General features: G+C 39.4%; 5 protein-coding genes across 5 annotated transcripts; 3 read left to right on the top strand and 2 right to left on the bottom strand.

The window, feature by feature from the left end:
- The first annotated feature begins 363 nt into the window (after nt 1-363).
- On the top strand, nt 364-1,002 carry LOC108053920 (cytochrome c oxidase assembly factor 3, mitochondrial). The gene is made up of 2 exons (XM_017136656.2): nt 364-809; nt 864-1,002. Exon 1 carries the CDS (start codon nt 458-460, stop codon nt 719-721), a length of 264 nt encoding a protein of 87 aa, XP_016992145.1. The 5' UTR covers nt 364-457; the 3' UTR covers nt 722-809; nt 864-1,002.
- LOC108053918 (dimethyladenosine transferase 1, mitochondrial) lies at nt 864-1,933 on the top strand. The gene has a single exon (XM_017136654.1). The coding sequence runs from the start codon at nt 864-866 to the stop codon at nt 1,854-1,856; it is 993 nt and encodes a 330-aa protein (XP_016992143.1). The 3' UTR covers nt 1,857-1,933.
- On the bottom strand, nt 1,871-2,856 carry LOC108053919. Its single transcript, XM_017136655.2, has 3 exons — nt 2,694-2,856; nt 2,486-2,626; nt 1,871-2,422 (listed from the first exon to the last, which is right to left on the bottom strand). Exons 1-3 carry the CDS (start codon nt 2,749-2,751, stop codon nt 2,145-2,147), a joined length of 477 nt encoding a protein of 158 aa, XP_016992144.1. The 5' UTR covers nt 2,752-2,856; the 3' UTR covers nt 1,871-2,144.
- A 911-nt stretch (nt 2,857-3,767) lies between these two features.
- Nucleotides 3,768-7,138, bottom strand: LOC108053907. The gene is made up of 2 exons (XM_017136635.1): nt 6,886-7,138; nt 3,768-4,372 (listed from the first exon to the last, which is right to left on the bottom strand). The coding sequence occupies exons 1-2, from the start codon at nt 6,983-6,985 to the stop codon at nt 4,116-4,118; spliced, it is 357 nt and encodes a 118-aa protein (XP_016992124.1). The 5' UTR covers nt 6,986-7,138; the 3' UTR covers nt 3,768-4,115.
- Nucleotides 7,139-13,681: 6,543 nt separating this feature from the next.
- On the top strand, nt 13,682-14,287 carry LOC108053909 (U6 snRNA-associated Sm-like protein LSm2). Its single transcript, XM_017136636.1, has 3 exons — nt 13,682-13,748; nt 13,810-13,877; nt 13,952-14,287. The coding sequence occupies exons 1-3, from the start codon at nt 13,746-13,748 to the stop codon at nt 14,166-14,168; spliced, it is 288 nt and encodes a 95-aa protein (XP_016992125.1). The 5' UTR covers nt 13,682-13,745; the 3' UTR covers nt 14,169-14,287.
- The last annotated feature ends 373 nt before the right edge of the window (nt 14,288-14,660 follow it).

Raw genomic sequence — 14,660 nt, 5'->3', positions numbered from 1 at the left:
ATATCGCACACATTGAATACTTGAAATTTCTAACTTGCTAAAAAAAGATAATGATAATGACCGTTAGAACTAGATATTTAACTTTTTTTTAAATGTAGTTGTCTTGCATATATATTATTTATGGAAAAGCGCCACATACAATACATTTTTTTTGCACATACAGAATTTAAAGTCAAAAGTCCAATAATTAATGTGCTCAGTAGTACTCTTTTATATAAAAACAAAGTTATGTTTAGTTGGTCCTGCTCTGATTAAAGCCAAACCCCTAACAATCCCCCACACTCAAAATATGATGCAGTGGAAACAGGCTATAGTACTCAAACAGTGTGACCTAGCTCTTGCCAATTTTTGTTATATCCTAACGGTCGCCTGCGGCCACACTATTTGTGTTCGAGATTTCATAATTCCCTAATCGGCGAGGAAAACACGAATAAAACCCCGTTTAGCAGCGTTTATAATGTCGGCATCGGAGCAGGGACCTAAGATCAAGTACGGGGATAGCGCTCCGAAGCTGGACAAGGCGCAGCTGCAGTTCATGAAGCTGATTGAGGAACAGAACCTGGACCGCGTGCAAAAGTTGAAGCGCATTCGCCGCAACAATCTCCTGACCGCCGGCGCCCTGGGCGTCTCTGTTTTGGCCATCTACGGCTACTCGATCTTCTCCGTGCAGCAGGAGAAGTTCCTGGACGACTTCGAGGAGCCCAAGAAGGTGTCCTCTTAGCTCTAGTCCCTGTTAGTTTCCCCTAGTTCTTAAGCGTTTTCTTCATTTTACACACCTTTTTACACTTTTGAAGTTGTTGCACAACAGGGTGAGTTCAGTTAAGATCTTCATTGGCCCAGTTTCTAGACCATTGCCATTCCAGATGACCCAAGCAAGTGCTCGTGTGCTTCAGAGCGGGATGCGCCTGCCTCCCATGCCCACCATTCGGGAGCTGGTGAAGCTCTACAGGCTGCAGGCCAGGAAACAGCTCAGCCAGAACTTCCTCATGGACGAGCGGCTCACGGACAAGATTGTCAAGTCGGCGGGACGCATCGACTCTAAAGATTTGGTCCTGGAGGTGGGTCCCGGCCCGGGCGGCATCACCCGATCTATTCTGCGCCGCCAGCCACAGCGACTGGTGCTCGTGGAGAAGGATCCCCGCTTCGGCGAGACCCTACAGCTTCTCAAGGAGTGCGCCAGTCCGCTTAACATCCAGTTCGACATACACTACGACGACATACTGCGCTTCAACATGGAGCAGCACATCCCGGACACCTCGCAGCGGATCCATTTGATTGGCAATCTGCCGTTCGCCATCTCCACGCGACTGCTGATCAATTGGTACGAGGATTTGGCCGCCAGACGTGGCGCTTTCCGACGCATCGACACCTGCATGACTTTGACCTTCCAGCAGGAGGTGGCCGAGCGGATTTGTGCCCCTGCGGGCGGCGAGCAGCGCTGCCGGTTGTCGGTGATGTCGCAGGTCTGGACAGAGCCCGTCCTTAAGTTCACCATACCGGGAAAAGCGTTCGTTCCGAAACCACAGGTGGATGTGGGCGTCGTAAAGGTCATGCCGTTGAAGCGTCCCAAGACGCAGCTTCCGTTTCGTCTCGTTGAGCGCGTGGTGCGGCACATCTTTAGCATGCGCCAGAAGTATTGTCGTCGTGGTTATGGCACACTGTTCCCTCTGGAGGATCGCGAGGAGGTCACTGAAAAGCTCTTCCAGCGCGCCGAAGTCCAGGACACTCTGCGCCCCTTTGAACTGACCGTGGATCAGTGCTTACGATTGGCCGAAGTCTACTCGGAGCACCTAGTGGCCCATCCTGAGGTGGCTGCCTATGATTATCGGGGGCCCAAGAATGTAGAGGTCCTCTAATGCAACGATTTCACTCCTGTTTATAAATATGGTAAAATGTATTTAATTAGTTGAGTAAACACAAGACTCTAAAGCCATGTCAAAAAGTTGTACAAAATGTGCGCTCGGAATGTTATTGGATATTCCTCGTTGTGGAATGCGTTAGTAAGGCACTAATAAGTGGAGTAAGCAGAAGACTCTAATGCCATGTCAAAAAGTTGTACAAAATGTGCGGACGCATGTTATACGAGATTCGTCTTTGTGGAATGCATTAGTAAGGCACTTGGTCACTCGACTCCTTGGGATATTCTAGCGGAGGAGCAGTGCAGCGGCCACTGTCAGGAGAGCCATTACAGCAGACACCTGCATGCCACTGGCTCCATTGCAGCGGTGATCCAGGAAGCAGAAGCAGAACGTAGTGTCCGTGAAGTAGTCCCGCCGCACGTCGTGTTCCTTGATCGTGTGATTGACGTAGTGCGCCAGCCTTTCATCTTTGGCGGCGGGACGGCAGCCCTCGTATTTGTCGGCGGGAATGTCTTTACGGAAGTTCAGGGCGCTGAGACAATCGCGGGTTATTGTTTCACTGCCTGGAAGGGATTTGGATTAGGGTTTTGGGCCAGGTCACGTGGTTCGAAGGGATTCCTGCTTACCGCCGCGTCGCTCCGTCAGCTTGACGCAAATATCGTCCGGTTCCGGGCAGTGTTCGCCCAGGTATCCTATTCCCCGCCAGTTGAAGGTTTCCCCGCAGCCGGGCGTGGCCGAAGTGCAGCGGTAGCACCAAATCGCAGAGCCTGACAACAATTGAGGTAAGTGGTTACTCATAAAAACTTGTTTTTTTTTGCTGGAAGAAGCACTTACCCTCGTGAATTAGAACTGTCAGCAGCAGTACTGCTATGAGATTTGTATGGGAATGCATTTTCTTTTAAGTTATATGCTAATATGCGGGGTTTTTTAAAAACAAAAGACAAATTCACAAACGTAAATAAAAAGAAACGCCCTGCTTTAATAGTGTGCCTGTTTATTGACCTTTCCAGAATACCACTCTTCCCTTTAGGCAAAATATCAATTGCAGCCGAAAATATACCAAATAAGTGTTGGTTAACAGTTGAGTTTGGCGCAATAAGCTTAAGTTTAAAAAAAAAAAAATTTTTTGTTATATTATTTAAACAAAGTGCTAATATCATATATAAATTAATCAACTTTGTGTGCATATTAAATTGGTTAATGAATTTGTGTTAAGGCTTAAATATTAAATAATAAAATATAACATTTGTAATAATATTTTTTTAAATATCTTGCGCTCGTAGTAATCTGAAAGTTTAAGGCGGCCAAATTCTATACTTTTTCTCAGTTAAATCATTAAAATATCAAATTTCCACCTTTATTAATTTATAGGGCCTTAAAGTAAGACATACTTACTTACTCTTAATAATAAATAAGTAATTGTTCATTAAATAAGTCGTAAAGACCAGGAGCTTCTAGGTTTAAAAATAATACCTACACAAACCATATCAAGTAGTAGACTTGTAATTATTTTTCTTTATTGGTTTTAAAAGCTAACATCAAGTTTATATTTTTGCAACATCCACAGCTGGCATTTCCTGCCGGGTCTAATAAACCGGGCAATAAACTTAGTATTCCCATCAGGCGCAAAGTCGGCAAACCGTTGGACTCTCCGAGCAATAAACTTTTGATCGTATTTGGAGCTCGGCTACGGATCGTTTTGTATGCGGCATGTGGCGATGTTTGTCCAACAAATAATCCCAAGATGAGTCAGCCGGCAATAATCTGATGGCTTATTGACAAAGTCCAAAAAAAGAAGAGCGCGTAATCCGGTGGACTGCGCAAATAAACTGCGGGAGACGTTCAAATTTGGACATGACTCTGCCAATCACGTATCCAAGCCAATCCGCCAAAGTAAACACTTAAACATTTGCATATTTCAGATTTTTTATTACTTCGCTTAAACCTTATGGACTAAACATAATTGGTTGATGGTTAGTCATACTTGCAAATATCGCATACAGGGACTTTTGAATAAATCAAAACAAATTGAATTATGTTCACACGTGAAAACATGACGGGGACGGGGAGTTATGCAGATAATGTGTTATTTACAAATTAAAATAAATAAATTAGGAATGGATCACAAACACACGCACACTTATTCGCTCTCTCATTCTTTCTTTCGGGCATTACAGAACTACGAATACATTTCATGTAAAATCACGTTTCAGTTGCGGCTATACATATGCATATATACATATATATTTAGCCGATCTACAGCGAGACGATAAAGTCCTTGCCGGTCTTGAAGTCGACGCACTTGAACTGCGGACAGCACTTGGGGAACCGCCAGTTGGGATCGCTGGGCAGCTCCTCGCAGCCAGGAGCCTCCACGTAGGGACAGGTCTCGATGCTGATCTCGCGGGCCTCCAGGCTGCAAGTCATGGACGCGCAGATGCCCTTCGGCTTGTACTCCTTGTCGGGCAGCAGGGCCTTGCGGGTCAGCTTGTCGAAGCACTTGCCGGGGTGGGCTGTAACGGGGAAGAGGGGAGTGGCGATTAAGTACACAGTACATAAAAAGTATAAACAAAAAAAAGTAGCTCTGAATATTATATACTGTATGTTATATCAATACGTATTAAATATCATATCACATTTAAATACTAATCTCTGGTTTACAACTGCATTTTATACCAATATATGTTAACTATCTTATCAAATTTAAATCCCAATATCTGGTTCACAACTGTATGTTATATCAATAAGTATTAAATATCTTATCACATTTAAATCCTAATCTCTGGTTCACAACTGTATTTTATATCAATAAATGTTAAAAATCTTATCAAATTTAAATCCTAATCTCTGGTTCACAACTGTATGTTATATCAACCAATATTTAATATTAATTAATTTCCTTCTCATATAAAAAAAACAACATCCAAAGAACATAGGTCACTCGATCGTTGCAATGTTTAAAAATTGTTTTCAGTTTATTGTGCTGCAAGCGGAAGTGGTACCAGTCTTCTTTGTTGCTTCCCCGAAGCTGTCGTAGTTACTGCGATTTATTTATGCGCTGTCCCCCGTCTTTCGAGTTTATGAGGAAGTGGCTATAAATCGTGATTGTGTCCGAACGAAATTTAAATGTGTTTATGCATATCCCAGACTGAGTTACGAAAAAATATAAAAACATTCCGGCTTAAGGGAGTAATTCAGATTTTAAAAATGATTACCATGCAAAACAATGTTTGAATTCTCTTTTAAAAAATGTAAAAATTAAAATTTCACCATATTTTCTGATAGCTAAGTAAAAATATCCAAGACACCAATAGACTCCCACTTCTTCAGAGGCATGAAGAACTCAATGGAAATTTTTGCCCCTTAAGGAAAGACCTATTTTTATAATTATTTATGACTTGTACAAGCGAAGCAAACGAAAGACTTAAGGCACGAACTTGACAGTCATTCGACATGAAAATTGGCACACAAGTGTATTCGCTGGGATATAAATACATCGGAAACCAGAGCTATGGCCAGCCTGCGGTTGCGGTTGCGATTTCAGCCAGGCACTGGCATTTATTTTTAAACCTCGAGCACTGGACCGAACTGACAGATGGCGATGGAGCGTACCGCATACGACGTACGGCGCACTCGTGCTTTTATTTATAACGAACTGCCTGCGGCTGCGAATTGTTGAGTTGTCGGGTTCAAAAATAAATTACCGAATAGAAAGGTAAGTTTGATTAATGACACTCGCCATTAATTTACCACTCGAAGAGACGAAGAACACGCATTCCTACCAATTGTGCAATTAATTGCGGAACGCGTGAACTCATCGCCTATTTTTAAGCAGTTGGCGCTAATTTCTTATAGATTAGTGAGCCAGTCGCCGAGATGCCAGAAATTCCCAGCTAAAGACGTCGGACGACCTTCACACATGAATAATTCAGCAGCAGGAAAATATCTGGTGATCTGGCGATCTGGTCGGGGATAATCGATAAGTTTTCTAACTTAAATCCGCATAGCGATGCAAATTAGCCAAACGCTTGAATAATAACCATCGCATCAGCACATTTCTTATGCTAATTTTTGGCGAATGCGAAAAACCCAAAAACCGAAATTCATATCTGTATCTATCTCTATTTGTATCTGTATCTGAATCTGCTACACAACCGAAAGGGGGCCAATAACATGACAAATTTCGTCTGATTTCAGCTTTGGATTTTTTTCGTTTTCGCCTTTTGCGCTGTTCGAATTTATTGTTTTCTTTTGTTTATAACTTCGATTTGTGTTTGTTGACGTCAGCGAAAGCAGCCAAATATCACAAACATATCAACACATAAATCACATGTCCAGCTACGTAATAATAAACAAATACTGCCCGACATCTGACGTCAAAGTTCTGCCCATGATCAAAAATGATTCTTGAATTCTTTGGAATTCGAGTTTCCAATAATGAGCTCAAGCAAGACCTCGAAAAATCGTTGAAACAATCGTAAATCAATCACGAAATCGCCAGCCAGTCACTATCAATGTTTAGTTTTTATTGTTTTTCGTGGCTGGAAAAGGTCGCCTATTAATTGGAAACTTAATTAGAAAACTCCATAAGCAAGCTTTGAATTAATGGAATAATGCAATCATCTCCGAGTTTTAATCGAAACAATAATGGAAAGCTCACGTTTTTCCCAATGTCGCAATTAAATTTATTGTTCTTTCCACTTAAACTGATGGGGTCGTCATTTATTTGTTTTCCAGCTATTAGCTTAAATGGATTTTAATGTGGGCTGTCTAATATGATCTAATAATATATTACGGAATAACTACGTCTTCATTTTATTGAAACATAAAAATAAAACAAATGTAGTTCTTATAGGGAAAAATAAAGATTGCCTTTCTAAATTAATAAGATGAATGCCCTTTAGAAATCAATCTAAAAATCAGAATGTTTTATTTTAAAAACTCGCTTACATCTTGTATCTCTACTCTAACTATTTTTTCTGATAAAATAAAGACTTTCAGAGCTCTTTTTTTGCAAAATACTTACAAGGAAGGAAGATGGCGGGCTGGGAGTAGACTGCTGCATCCACAACGTTGGCGAAGATTGCGAAGAGCGCGATGGCGGCACAAACTTTTTCCACTTGCATTTTGTAGTTGAGTTTTTTTGGGGTTTGTTGTTAAAAAATGTGATAAGATTCTGTACGATTCCACTCTCGTATTTTTTTTTTGAGCACTTGCGATGTTTTTGCGCGTTTAGCTTGAGGTGTTTTTGCTTTTTCAAGAGCTGTTCACGGGCTGAAATTCAGTCACCAACTGAAGCTACCTCGCTGGGGGCACCCATATTTAAGTCACTCGGAATCGCGAGGCGCCGAGAGCCCCCGATCGAGTTATATCTCTCCAGATCTGGCTCTCGCGACATGGATACCGAAGCACATGTTTTCTTTTTGGTCGCGGGGGCTTGGGATATTCCGGAGTTGGGCGAGCGCCATAAATCTCACTCACCCCGTCCCACTCTTCGGCCTTTTGGAGAGCTATCACCATGGTACTGACACTGGCGAAATGCTTTTACCCGCCATTGTTCTGCATTATTTTGCAGTTTTGCGTAATAAATTAACCTGGCCTGGCAAGAAAATAATAATGGAGACGGGTCTGCCGCGGGGTGTGCCTAGTATTGGAATGTGGGGTCGCCCACCCCTGATCTTCATAAATGGCAGTCCTCTTGCCAAGCCGAGCCCCATTTAGCCGGCAATTGTCGAGGCGCATCGAATGGACGGCCAAACGACTTAATGCGGCTAAAAGATCTTACCAAATTTGGCTGCACTGACGCCCAAGTCGGTGCTTTGAAGATGTGCAAAGAGCTCAGGAAAAATGTCAACAATTAATGGCCTGAAATGGTGTTGAAGATTGAAGAGTAGGAGTTCAAAGAACAAATGATATATGGGTGACTAATATGTTGAAAACATGCTGACAAAATGGTTTCATCAAAACTCAGCTTTGACCTTTACTTCTAAAATATTTTATTTTTAAAATATTTGGTAAAGAGAAAACAAGGAGAATATGTTGTATATATGTATTTATTTCATTACTTTTAAGCACAAAACAAATGCGTATTAAATGTTTGCAATGATAAATGGGAATTACAGCCAATATTGGTTTTAATTAACAAATTGCATTTTGCAATTAAGGTAAAGTATGCATTTGTTTAATTTACCAAAACAGTTAGCAGTAAAAAAGTCATAAAAGTTTTGGTGTCAACAGCATTTTACCTGAGTTTGATACAAATTCTCCTGGTTTTCCTCGCCCCCATACACTGAAATAAAAGCATTAAGGAATTGAACACTTTTTTATCTAGAAGGTTGATGAACCTGGTGTGGCTCGGAAATTTAAATTACTACTGGCGTGCTTATTATCCCATTTGGTTGACGCCAACTTGTCGCCGGCCGCCACCTTCTGGCCAACGGAAGGCGTAACTCTTAATGAAAACTAGTCGCTTCCCGACTTTTTAGTGCTTTTATTGCATCCCAGGAACATGTACACAGTGCCGGGTATAAGTTTACATACTTGATGTACAAGTTTCCACCAGGGGAAGCCCATAAGCTGTTGATAAGCAAATATATCTAAGTTCTTTTAATATTTATGTTTTTAAATATTTGTAAATTATGTTCTATTTAATATTCTAAATTTTAAAATATTAACTACATATTTTGGTAAACTGAATGGTTACAAGTCAACATGACGTATGAGTGATATTATTAAAAGATAACTGATAGTCATAAAAAATAATTTTATTTGTATTTTATTTATAGTTTCCATTACATACTTTTTCCATTACTTATAAATATTAAAAGTATAATTTATGGTAAGATGCCCTACTTTTAAGAAATATTTTTCTATTTTTTAGAAAAGTTTTTCTTGTTTTTAGGGCTATTTGCCTTAGATTTTAAAAAAGAACGCCCTTAATTTTAGAAAAATTTACCTTAGAATTTATGGTGCGATGCCATTGAAGACAAAAATAGGTCGAATTTCTTGTTTTTAGGGTTAATTTTGCTATGAGTGTACTCTTTTAATGAAAGCCCATTAAAATTGTATGGTTAAAAGTACACACTGCGTATGAGTAATATGCTTTATTCTGAACTCTTTGGAATTTTAACTATTTATGTTCTTATAAAACACCTCTTCTTTTCTAACTAACTTATATTCCATAAAGATCCCTTATTGTTTCCTAGGACATCTCGTCAACTTCTCGATCAGCCCAATTGTTTCGAGTTGTTTTGAAGCCAGCCAACGTTTTTGATTAAGGCCCCGTTGTTTGTGTTTGCTGCTTGGGATCTGGGGATCTGTGGATCTGGGGATCGCACTGGCACTGCCACTCGTACCCGTTTAACCCGTTTCCATTTCCACCGGCAAGCCTTGATACGTATGTCGCACTTGCCGAGGATCGCATATCTCGCTTGCCAGCGTGACGTCAATTTGTTTTGTTGTTTGTTTGCCGGGGCCGCGACTTGGCCAACTCGGCTAACTTGGCCCGAACCGAACCGAAGAGCGAATCATTCGGCGGCGCACGCTGGAATTTATTAATTATGGCCGGACTGGCAGTGTTCCATGGTATTCCTGATTTTTTGACATCGCGATAAGGTCGCCCCAGCTATGAACTATGCTAAAAATTCCACTCGAAGCGGCCGATTTGCGGTTGATTTATTGTTTATTCGTTTTTTCATTTTATTGCCAACTTTTTGGCCTACGTGCCATCGCCACATGTCCATATGTCCATCGTTCCCCAGAGCAACATACATTCTGGCCGGCATCAACATCCTATACATATGTGACTGGAGCCAGAGACAAATCGATAAATATGTATGTGCCTTAGTTTTGTCGTTTTGACGCCGCGCATAATTAGTAATTAATATTGCCTTTTTCCCCATCGACGAGCCCAGCGGCGCACACGGTAGCGAGCAGGTAATTTCTGCCTTCAGCCAATAAACGATCAATTTATATAAAAATTAATTGTTGATTAATTGCCGCTCGGGTGTGATGCATTATGTATGAGCAGGCCCAGGCCATCGTTAACATTCACTTTGCTGGAACATGGAACATGGCACAGGTTTTTGTTTTGGTTTTGGTTTTGGCCCATAACTGGATGGCCGAGGACAAGTGGTTATAACACCGTTTTAACAGCGGAGTTATGCCTCTCAACTTTCGTCCTTGTCGTTAAAATGGAATGGTTATATGTGTGTAGTTTCGTGGCACAAAATAAGTTGAATGAATATTTAATATCTAAAAAAAGTATTAAAACAAATGTTATATACCCCCCAAAAATAAGGTAAATATTTGACTGTATGCTGTATTCGTTTGTCATTAACTTTATTTTTTATTTACAAATAAATACATTTTTATTCTAAATAAGAAATATTATATATATCCTACCATAGGTTAAGTGTTTTTGCAAAGTATTTATTTTTGCTTTTATTTATACAAATTTAAATAGTTTATGCATAAAATATAATTGCAATTTGTAACTATAATAATCATGATTTCCGAACATATTTATTCCCCATAGCTTGTCCTTTTTAAAAGGGAGATCCAGTTCAAAAATGGTGTATAAAAACAAGTTGACCAACTAATTTCCAGCCTTCTTTGCATAGTTCGAGTGGGCTCGACTAAATGACCGGACTAAAATGAATTTATGATGCGAGTATTGGGTTGTCATATACCATAAAATCTGTCAAATTCCCAGAATTTACTGTGGCGACTTGGAGACGCGACAGACGACGTCGTCGCATTTTAAATTCCTGCATAATCGGCATAGGAAAATAGACGCGATTCGGCAACGGACTAGACCGGTCCGTCCGGATCGGATATACCTATCTCTACGGCGACAGTAGCGACGGCAAAGTGTAATAAAATCTTCACGCCGATCAGCCGAATAAAAACATACCCCTATATATATGTATTTAATATATATATATATATATATACATAGATATATATTAAAAACCACAGCATTCCCAATGGTGATTAGCACATGGAGCGGACTTGATGGATTGTTGGCAATTTCTTTGGCGCCAGACTCGATTCGAATTAGCTTCTGCTCGTATGCGGATTTCGATGCTCGGGGTTTTTACTCCCAAACGGTAAACAAAAGCCATCGTGTTAAATATGCAAATTTGAGTTAAATTAATTTATCGAGTCTGGGATTAAAGAAATTTCTTTCCCTTTTCCGTCGCTCGCCCACCATTCTGGGGAATACCTGATAGAGCCATTAGCTGATTGATCTGGGATTCCATTTGCCAAATTGGGGCTGTCGGACTAGAAACGCCTCAAAAGTTGCGCATCAATCTAAATGAAAGTGCTCAGCCTGTGAAAAAGCTTTTTAAGTTTTTAACTTCTGTAGGTTTTACATAACTTTGCCTTTTTTATTAAAATATTTCGTAAATTATTCTAAGCTTTTGACTTTTTTTTAATAATCAGAATGGAATTCAATTTAAAATCTAGACTAGAATCGCCTCAATCATTAACTTTGAATTGAAATAGAATTTAAATCGTATTTTATTGTCTTAATACCTTTAAAATCAAGCATGAGATGCTCAAGATTTTTGTTAATTTGTTTGTTTGCATGGTACTTCTGCCAGATAAAGTCAAAAAAAGCGATAAGGAAGCGTTTTCGACTAATTTAATTTTTGGCATGACTAAGTTAATTGGAACTACCAAAGTTGTGCAAGAATTTCAACATTCCTGGTAATTAACATGCAGATTAATGTTCTCTTGTGAAATAGGGTCACTATTCCTTTTGAATTAAACAACACATCTTCCTTTTAATGGATAGCTAGGTGATTTACATAAATCCCGAAAATTTCGATTTTAAACAAATTAAATCATATATGGCAATGGCTAATTTTGGGGAATTTCCGCATGCCAATCATGTGACTAACAAGGCACAATGATCGGTCCAAAAGCTGTCAACTGATATGGCCATTTGGGTGTGTACAAGTATATCGCGAAATATTGAATATCAAAATAAATTCGTGGCTGGCACGCGTTTAGCTAGTTAAAATTCATTTATTTGGTGAAATTCCCAATTATTATTCAACCATATTTTGAATAAATAAGACGAAGAAGTACATATTTATTTGATCAGCATCAACGTCACTTCCAATTGTTAGATGATCATAAATTGTTTTCTGTTCATAAAATCTAAGAAAACATTTATATTTTTCAATAGTTTATTTTAATAGAGGTTTTAAATTAATGTAATAAATATTTCACTTATCTAACCAAAATTCCTATTTAATATTTAGTTGTTGAAAGGAATGTTTAATTAATCTATTTTAACGCAGCTGTCACAATTTAGCTTAAAAGGCATTTACATTTTTCTAAAACTTACAATCGAAAAATGATTGATCACATTTTACATATAATATTACATTGCTTTGTTTTCCAGTTTCGCGTAACTTGTTTAACAAGTTTTCTCTGTAATCCCTAATATTTACTGGTTTTTGTTTCAATAAATCCGATTAGGCGGCACTCAGTTCGCGAAGTGCTTGAATTAATCTGCTAATTTTATTTGCCCACATCCGAAACGGTCAATTTACGATATCGCCCCCGCGTTTCGAGTCGAACGCTCCGCTCCGCTGGCAAAAATCACTTAGCGGAGAATCCGGCAGAGGAATGCATAAACGATGCGAAATAAACTGGGAAACGATTGAATTACATTTGTGGCTGCGACTAACAATGGGATTGGGATGAAGAGATTTGGGTTTGCCAAATTCTTTGTTCGCCGACTCGACGACTCTCCGCTTTTTTGTTTGCCCATTTTCGGGTTAAACCCGAACTTAACCGCCAACTTTCACGATCCGGTTTCGCCGGCAAGTGACGTGAATTAAACATAGAAAAATCGTAGTAAACACAGCCATCGGATTTTCGTTTCGTTTGCCGAAAACAACCTATAATTATGCGAATTTGCCAGAGAAACAAACAAAACAAATGGAATACGAAATGCCAGCTAAGGTCGTCGCCGGCGGAGAACCTGCACCACTGGATCCCCAGATGGACCACGGGGCCAGGGCTATGGTCACTAGGAATTCCCAGCTCGCCGTTCCTAATTCAACTTGTTTTCGGTTGGCTGTTGAACGATTTGTTTTGATACCCTCGCACCGTTACTATTAATATTTGTCATTGGCTAATCCTAAATCGGAATTTAATCAATATTGATTTTTGCATACATGATACATGAGCTAATAAATACAAAAATTAGTCGTAAATTTGTTTCTTCAAACGATTAAATTAAATAAATCAATTTTCATATCAAGTTCTAGTAATATATTTATAGTCGTTTATTTAAATTAAATTGAAGTAAAAAATCTTAAGAAATAGTTATTAATAGTGATATAATTTTTTGTAAATATTAATTAACTAATTAATATTGAAGTATTTCATTCAAATTTAAAATGTACTTTTTTATTATTTATTATGATTTTGCTTAAAAAAATATAGATTAAAACTTGTTTAAAAAAAATCTTTTGAAATATTACTGTTAAGACTTGCGCCAAAACTCAATCAATATTCTCTAAATATATATTGTCATTTATTAAATTTAACCCCATTAAATAATCAATATCCCAAAGAAGACTTGAAAATTAACCGTCTGTTTTAAAGCAACCGCCATTTTGCTAAATATTATAAGCAGTGTGCCTCTCGACACATTTCTCAGTAAGCAGTTGAACTTTCACACTTTTTCTGTAAGCAGTTCTCTACATTTTTCTTAGTAAGCAGTGGTTTCAATACCCGCTAGAGACGGAGATATCGATATTAACGATGTATTAAATATCGATGTTTTCCCACCTCTATTACGCGACGTTGCCAGACCTCCAACAACAACGCGTTCCGCAAAAACTGCAATAAACAATAACAATGGTAATAAATTAGTATTTAAAAGGAATTTAACAATTAAAATTAACGTTTACGCTATCCGCAGCTCTTCTATTCGTTCTTCAAGTCGCTAGTGGGCAAAGAAGTAGTCGTCGAACTCAAGAACGACCTCAGGTGAGCTCCGTTTTGTTTACCACATTGCCGGCAAAATGGAAAACTTATCTCCAATTTGTATATATTCTGTGTAGTATATGTGGCACCCTGCACTCGGTGGACCAATATCTGAACATCAAGCTGACGGACATCAGCGTTACAGATCCGGATAAATACCCCCATATGCTGAGCGTTAAGAATTGCTTTATCCGGGGCTCCGTAGTACGCTACGTGCAACTTCCGGGCGACGAGGTGGACACTCAGTTGCTCCAGGATGCGGCTCGAAAAGAGGCTGTTGTAACCACGAGATAGAAATCCCAGGAATCCCAGCACCTGCCCAGGATCAGCCCTTAAATAGTTTCCAAATATCTGCCCTACAATTAAGTGAAATTCTGTTAAAGCAAAACCAATAAGAGGATTCCCCGTAAGAAGTCGCTGCGTTGTTTACGGTCCATCAGTTTCTGATGAGTCAGAATGTCTTGAGGTTTCCGGGGGTAAGCCTCCTGCTTTATTTCTCTGTTTTTATCGTTCCACGCTCGAATGGAGCATGTGTTATGGGAATATGTAGGCCAAGTTTCTTGTCATGTTGATAATGGTCCATAAATTTGTATAATTGCTGTAACGATGTCTTCTGATGTCTTGTCTACACATCACCAGATAGACACATTCACTGGCTCCAGAGTGGGATGTACTTGTAGACCGTTTTACGATTGCTATTATTGCCAGGCCCTCGAATTCAACCTTTTATCCTCAATAAAACGGAGGAGTCGCCCGGCGGAATGCTTTTAATTTCTGGACCTCGAC

Source organism: Drosophila rhopaloa, unplaced genomic scaffold (assembly GCF_018152115.1).
Source record: "Drosophila rhopaloa isolate 14029-0021.01 unplaced genomic scaffold, ASM1815211v1 contig_163, whole genome shotgun sequence".
Taxonomy (NCBI): domain Eukaryota; kingdom Metazoa; phylum Arthropoda; class Insecta; order Diptera; family Drosophilidae; genus Drosophila; species Drosophila rhopaloa.
The sequence above is the reverse complement of the archived record's forward strand: the minus strand, read 5'-3'. Positions and strand labels throughout refer to the sequence as shown.

Coding starts and splice junctions, on each gene's coding strand:
- LOC108053920 (XM_017136656.2), top strand. CDS start 458: ATGTCGGCATCGGAGCAGGGACCTAAGATCAAGTACGGGGATAGCGCT.
- LOC108053918 (XM_017136654.1), top strand. CDS start 864: ATGACCCAAGCAAGTGCTCGTGTGCTTCAGAGCGGGATGCGCCTGCCT.
- LOC108053919 (XM_017136655.2), bottom strand. CDS start 2,751: ATGCATTCCCATACAAATCTCATAGCAGTACTGCTGCTGACAGTTCTA. Junction 2,627..2,693: donor GACAGTTCTAATTCACGAGG/GTAAGTGCTTCT, acceptor AATTGTTGTCAG/GCTCTGCGATTTGGTGCTAC. Junction 2,423..2,485: donor GCTGACGGAGCGACGCGGCG/GTAAGCAGGAAT, acceptor AATCCCTTCCAG/GCAGTGAAACAATAACCCGC.
- LOC108053907 (XM_017136635.1), bottom strand. CDS start 6,985: ATGCAAGTGGAAAAAGTTTGTGCCGCCATCGCGCTCTTCGCAATCTTC. Junction 4,373..6,885: donor GCCCGCCATCTTCCTTCCTT/GTAAGTATTTTG, acceptor TCCCCGTTACAG/CCCACCCCGGCAAGTGCTTC.
- LOC108053909 (XM_017136636.1), top strand. Junction 13,878..13,951: donor GAACTCAAGAACGACCTCAG/GTGAGCTCCGTT, acceptor TATTCTGTGTAG/TATATGTGGCACCCTGCACT.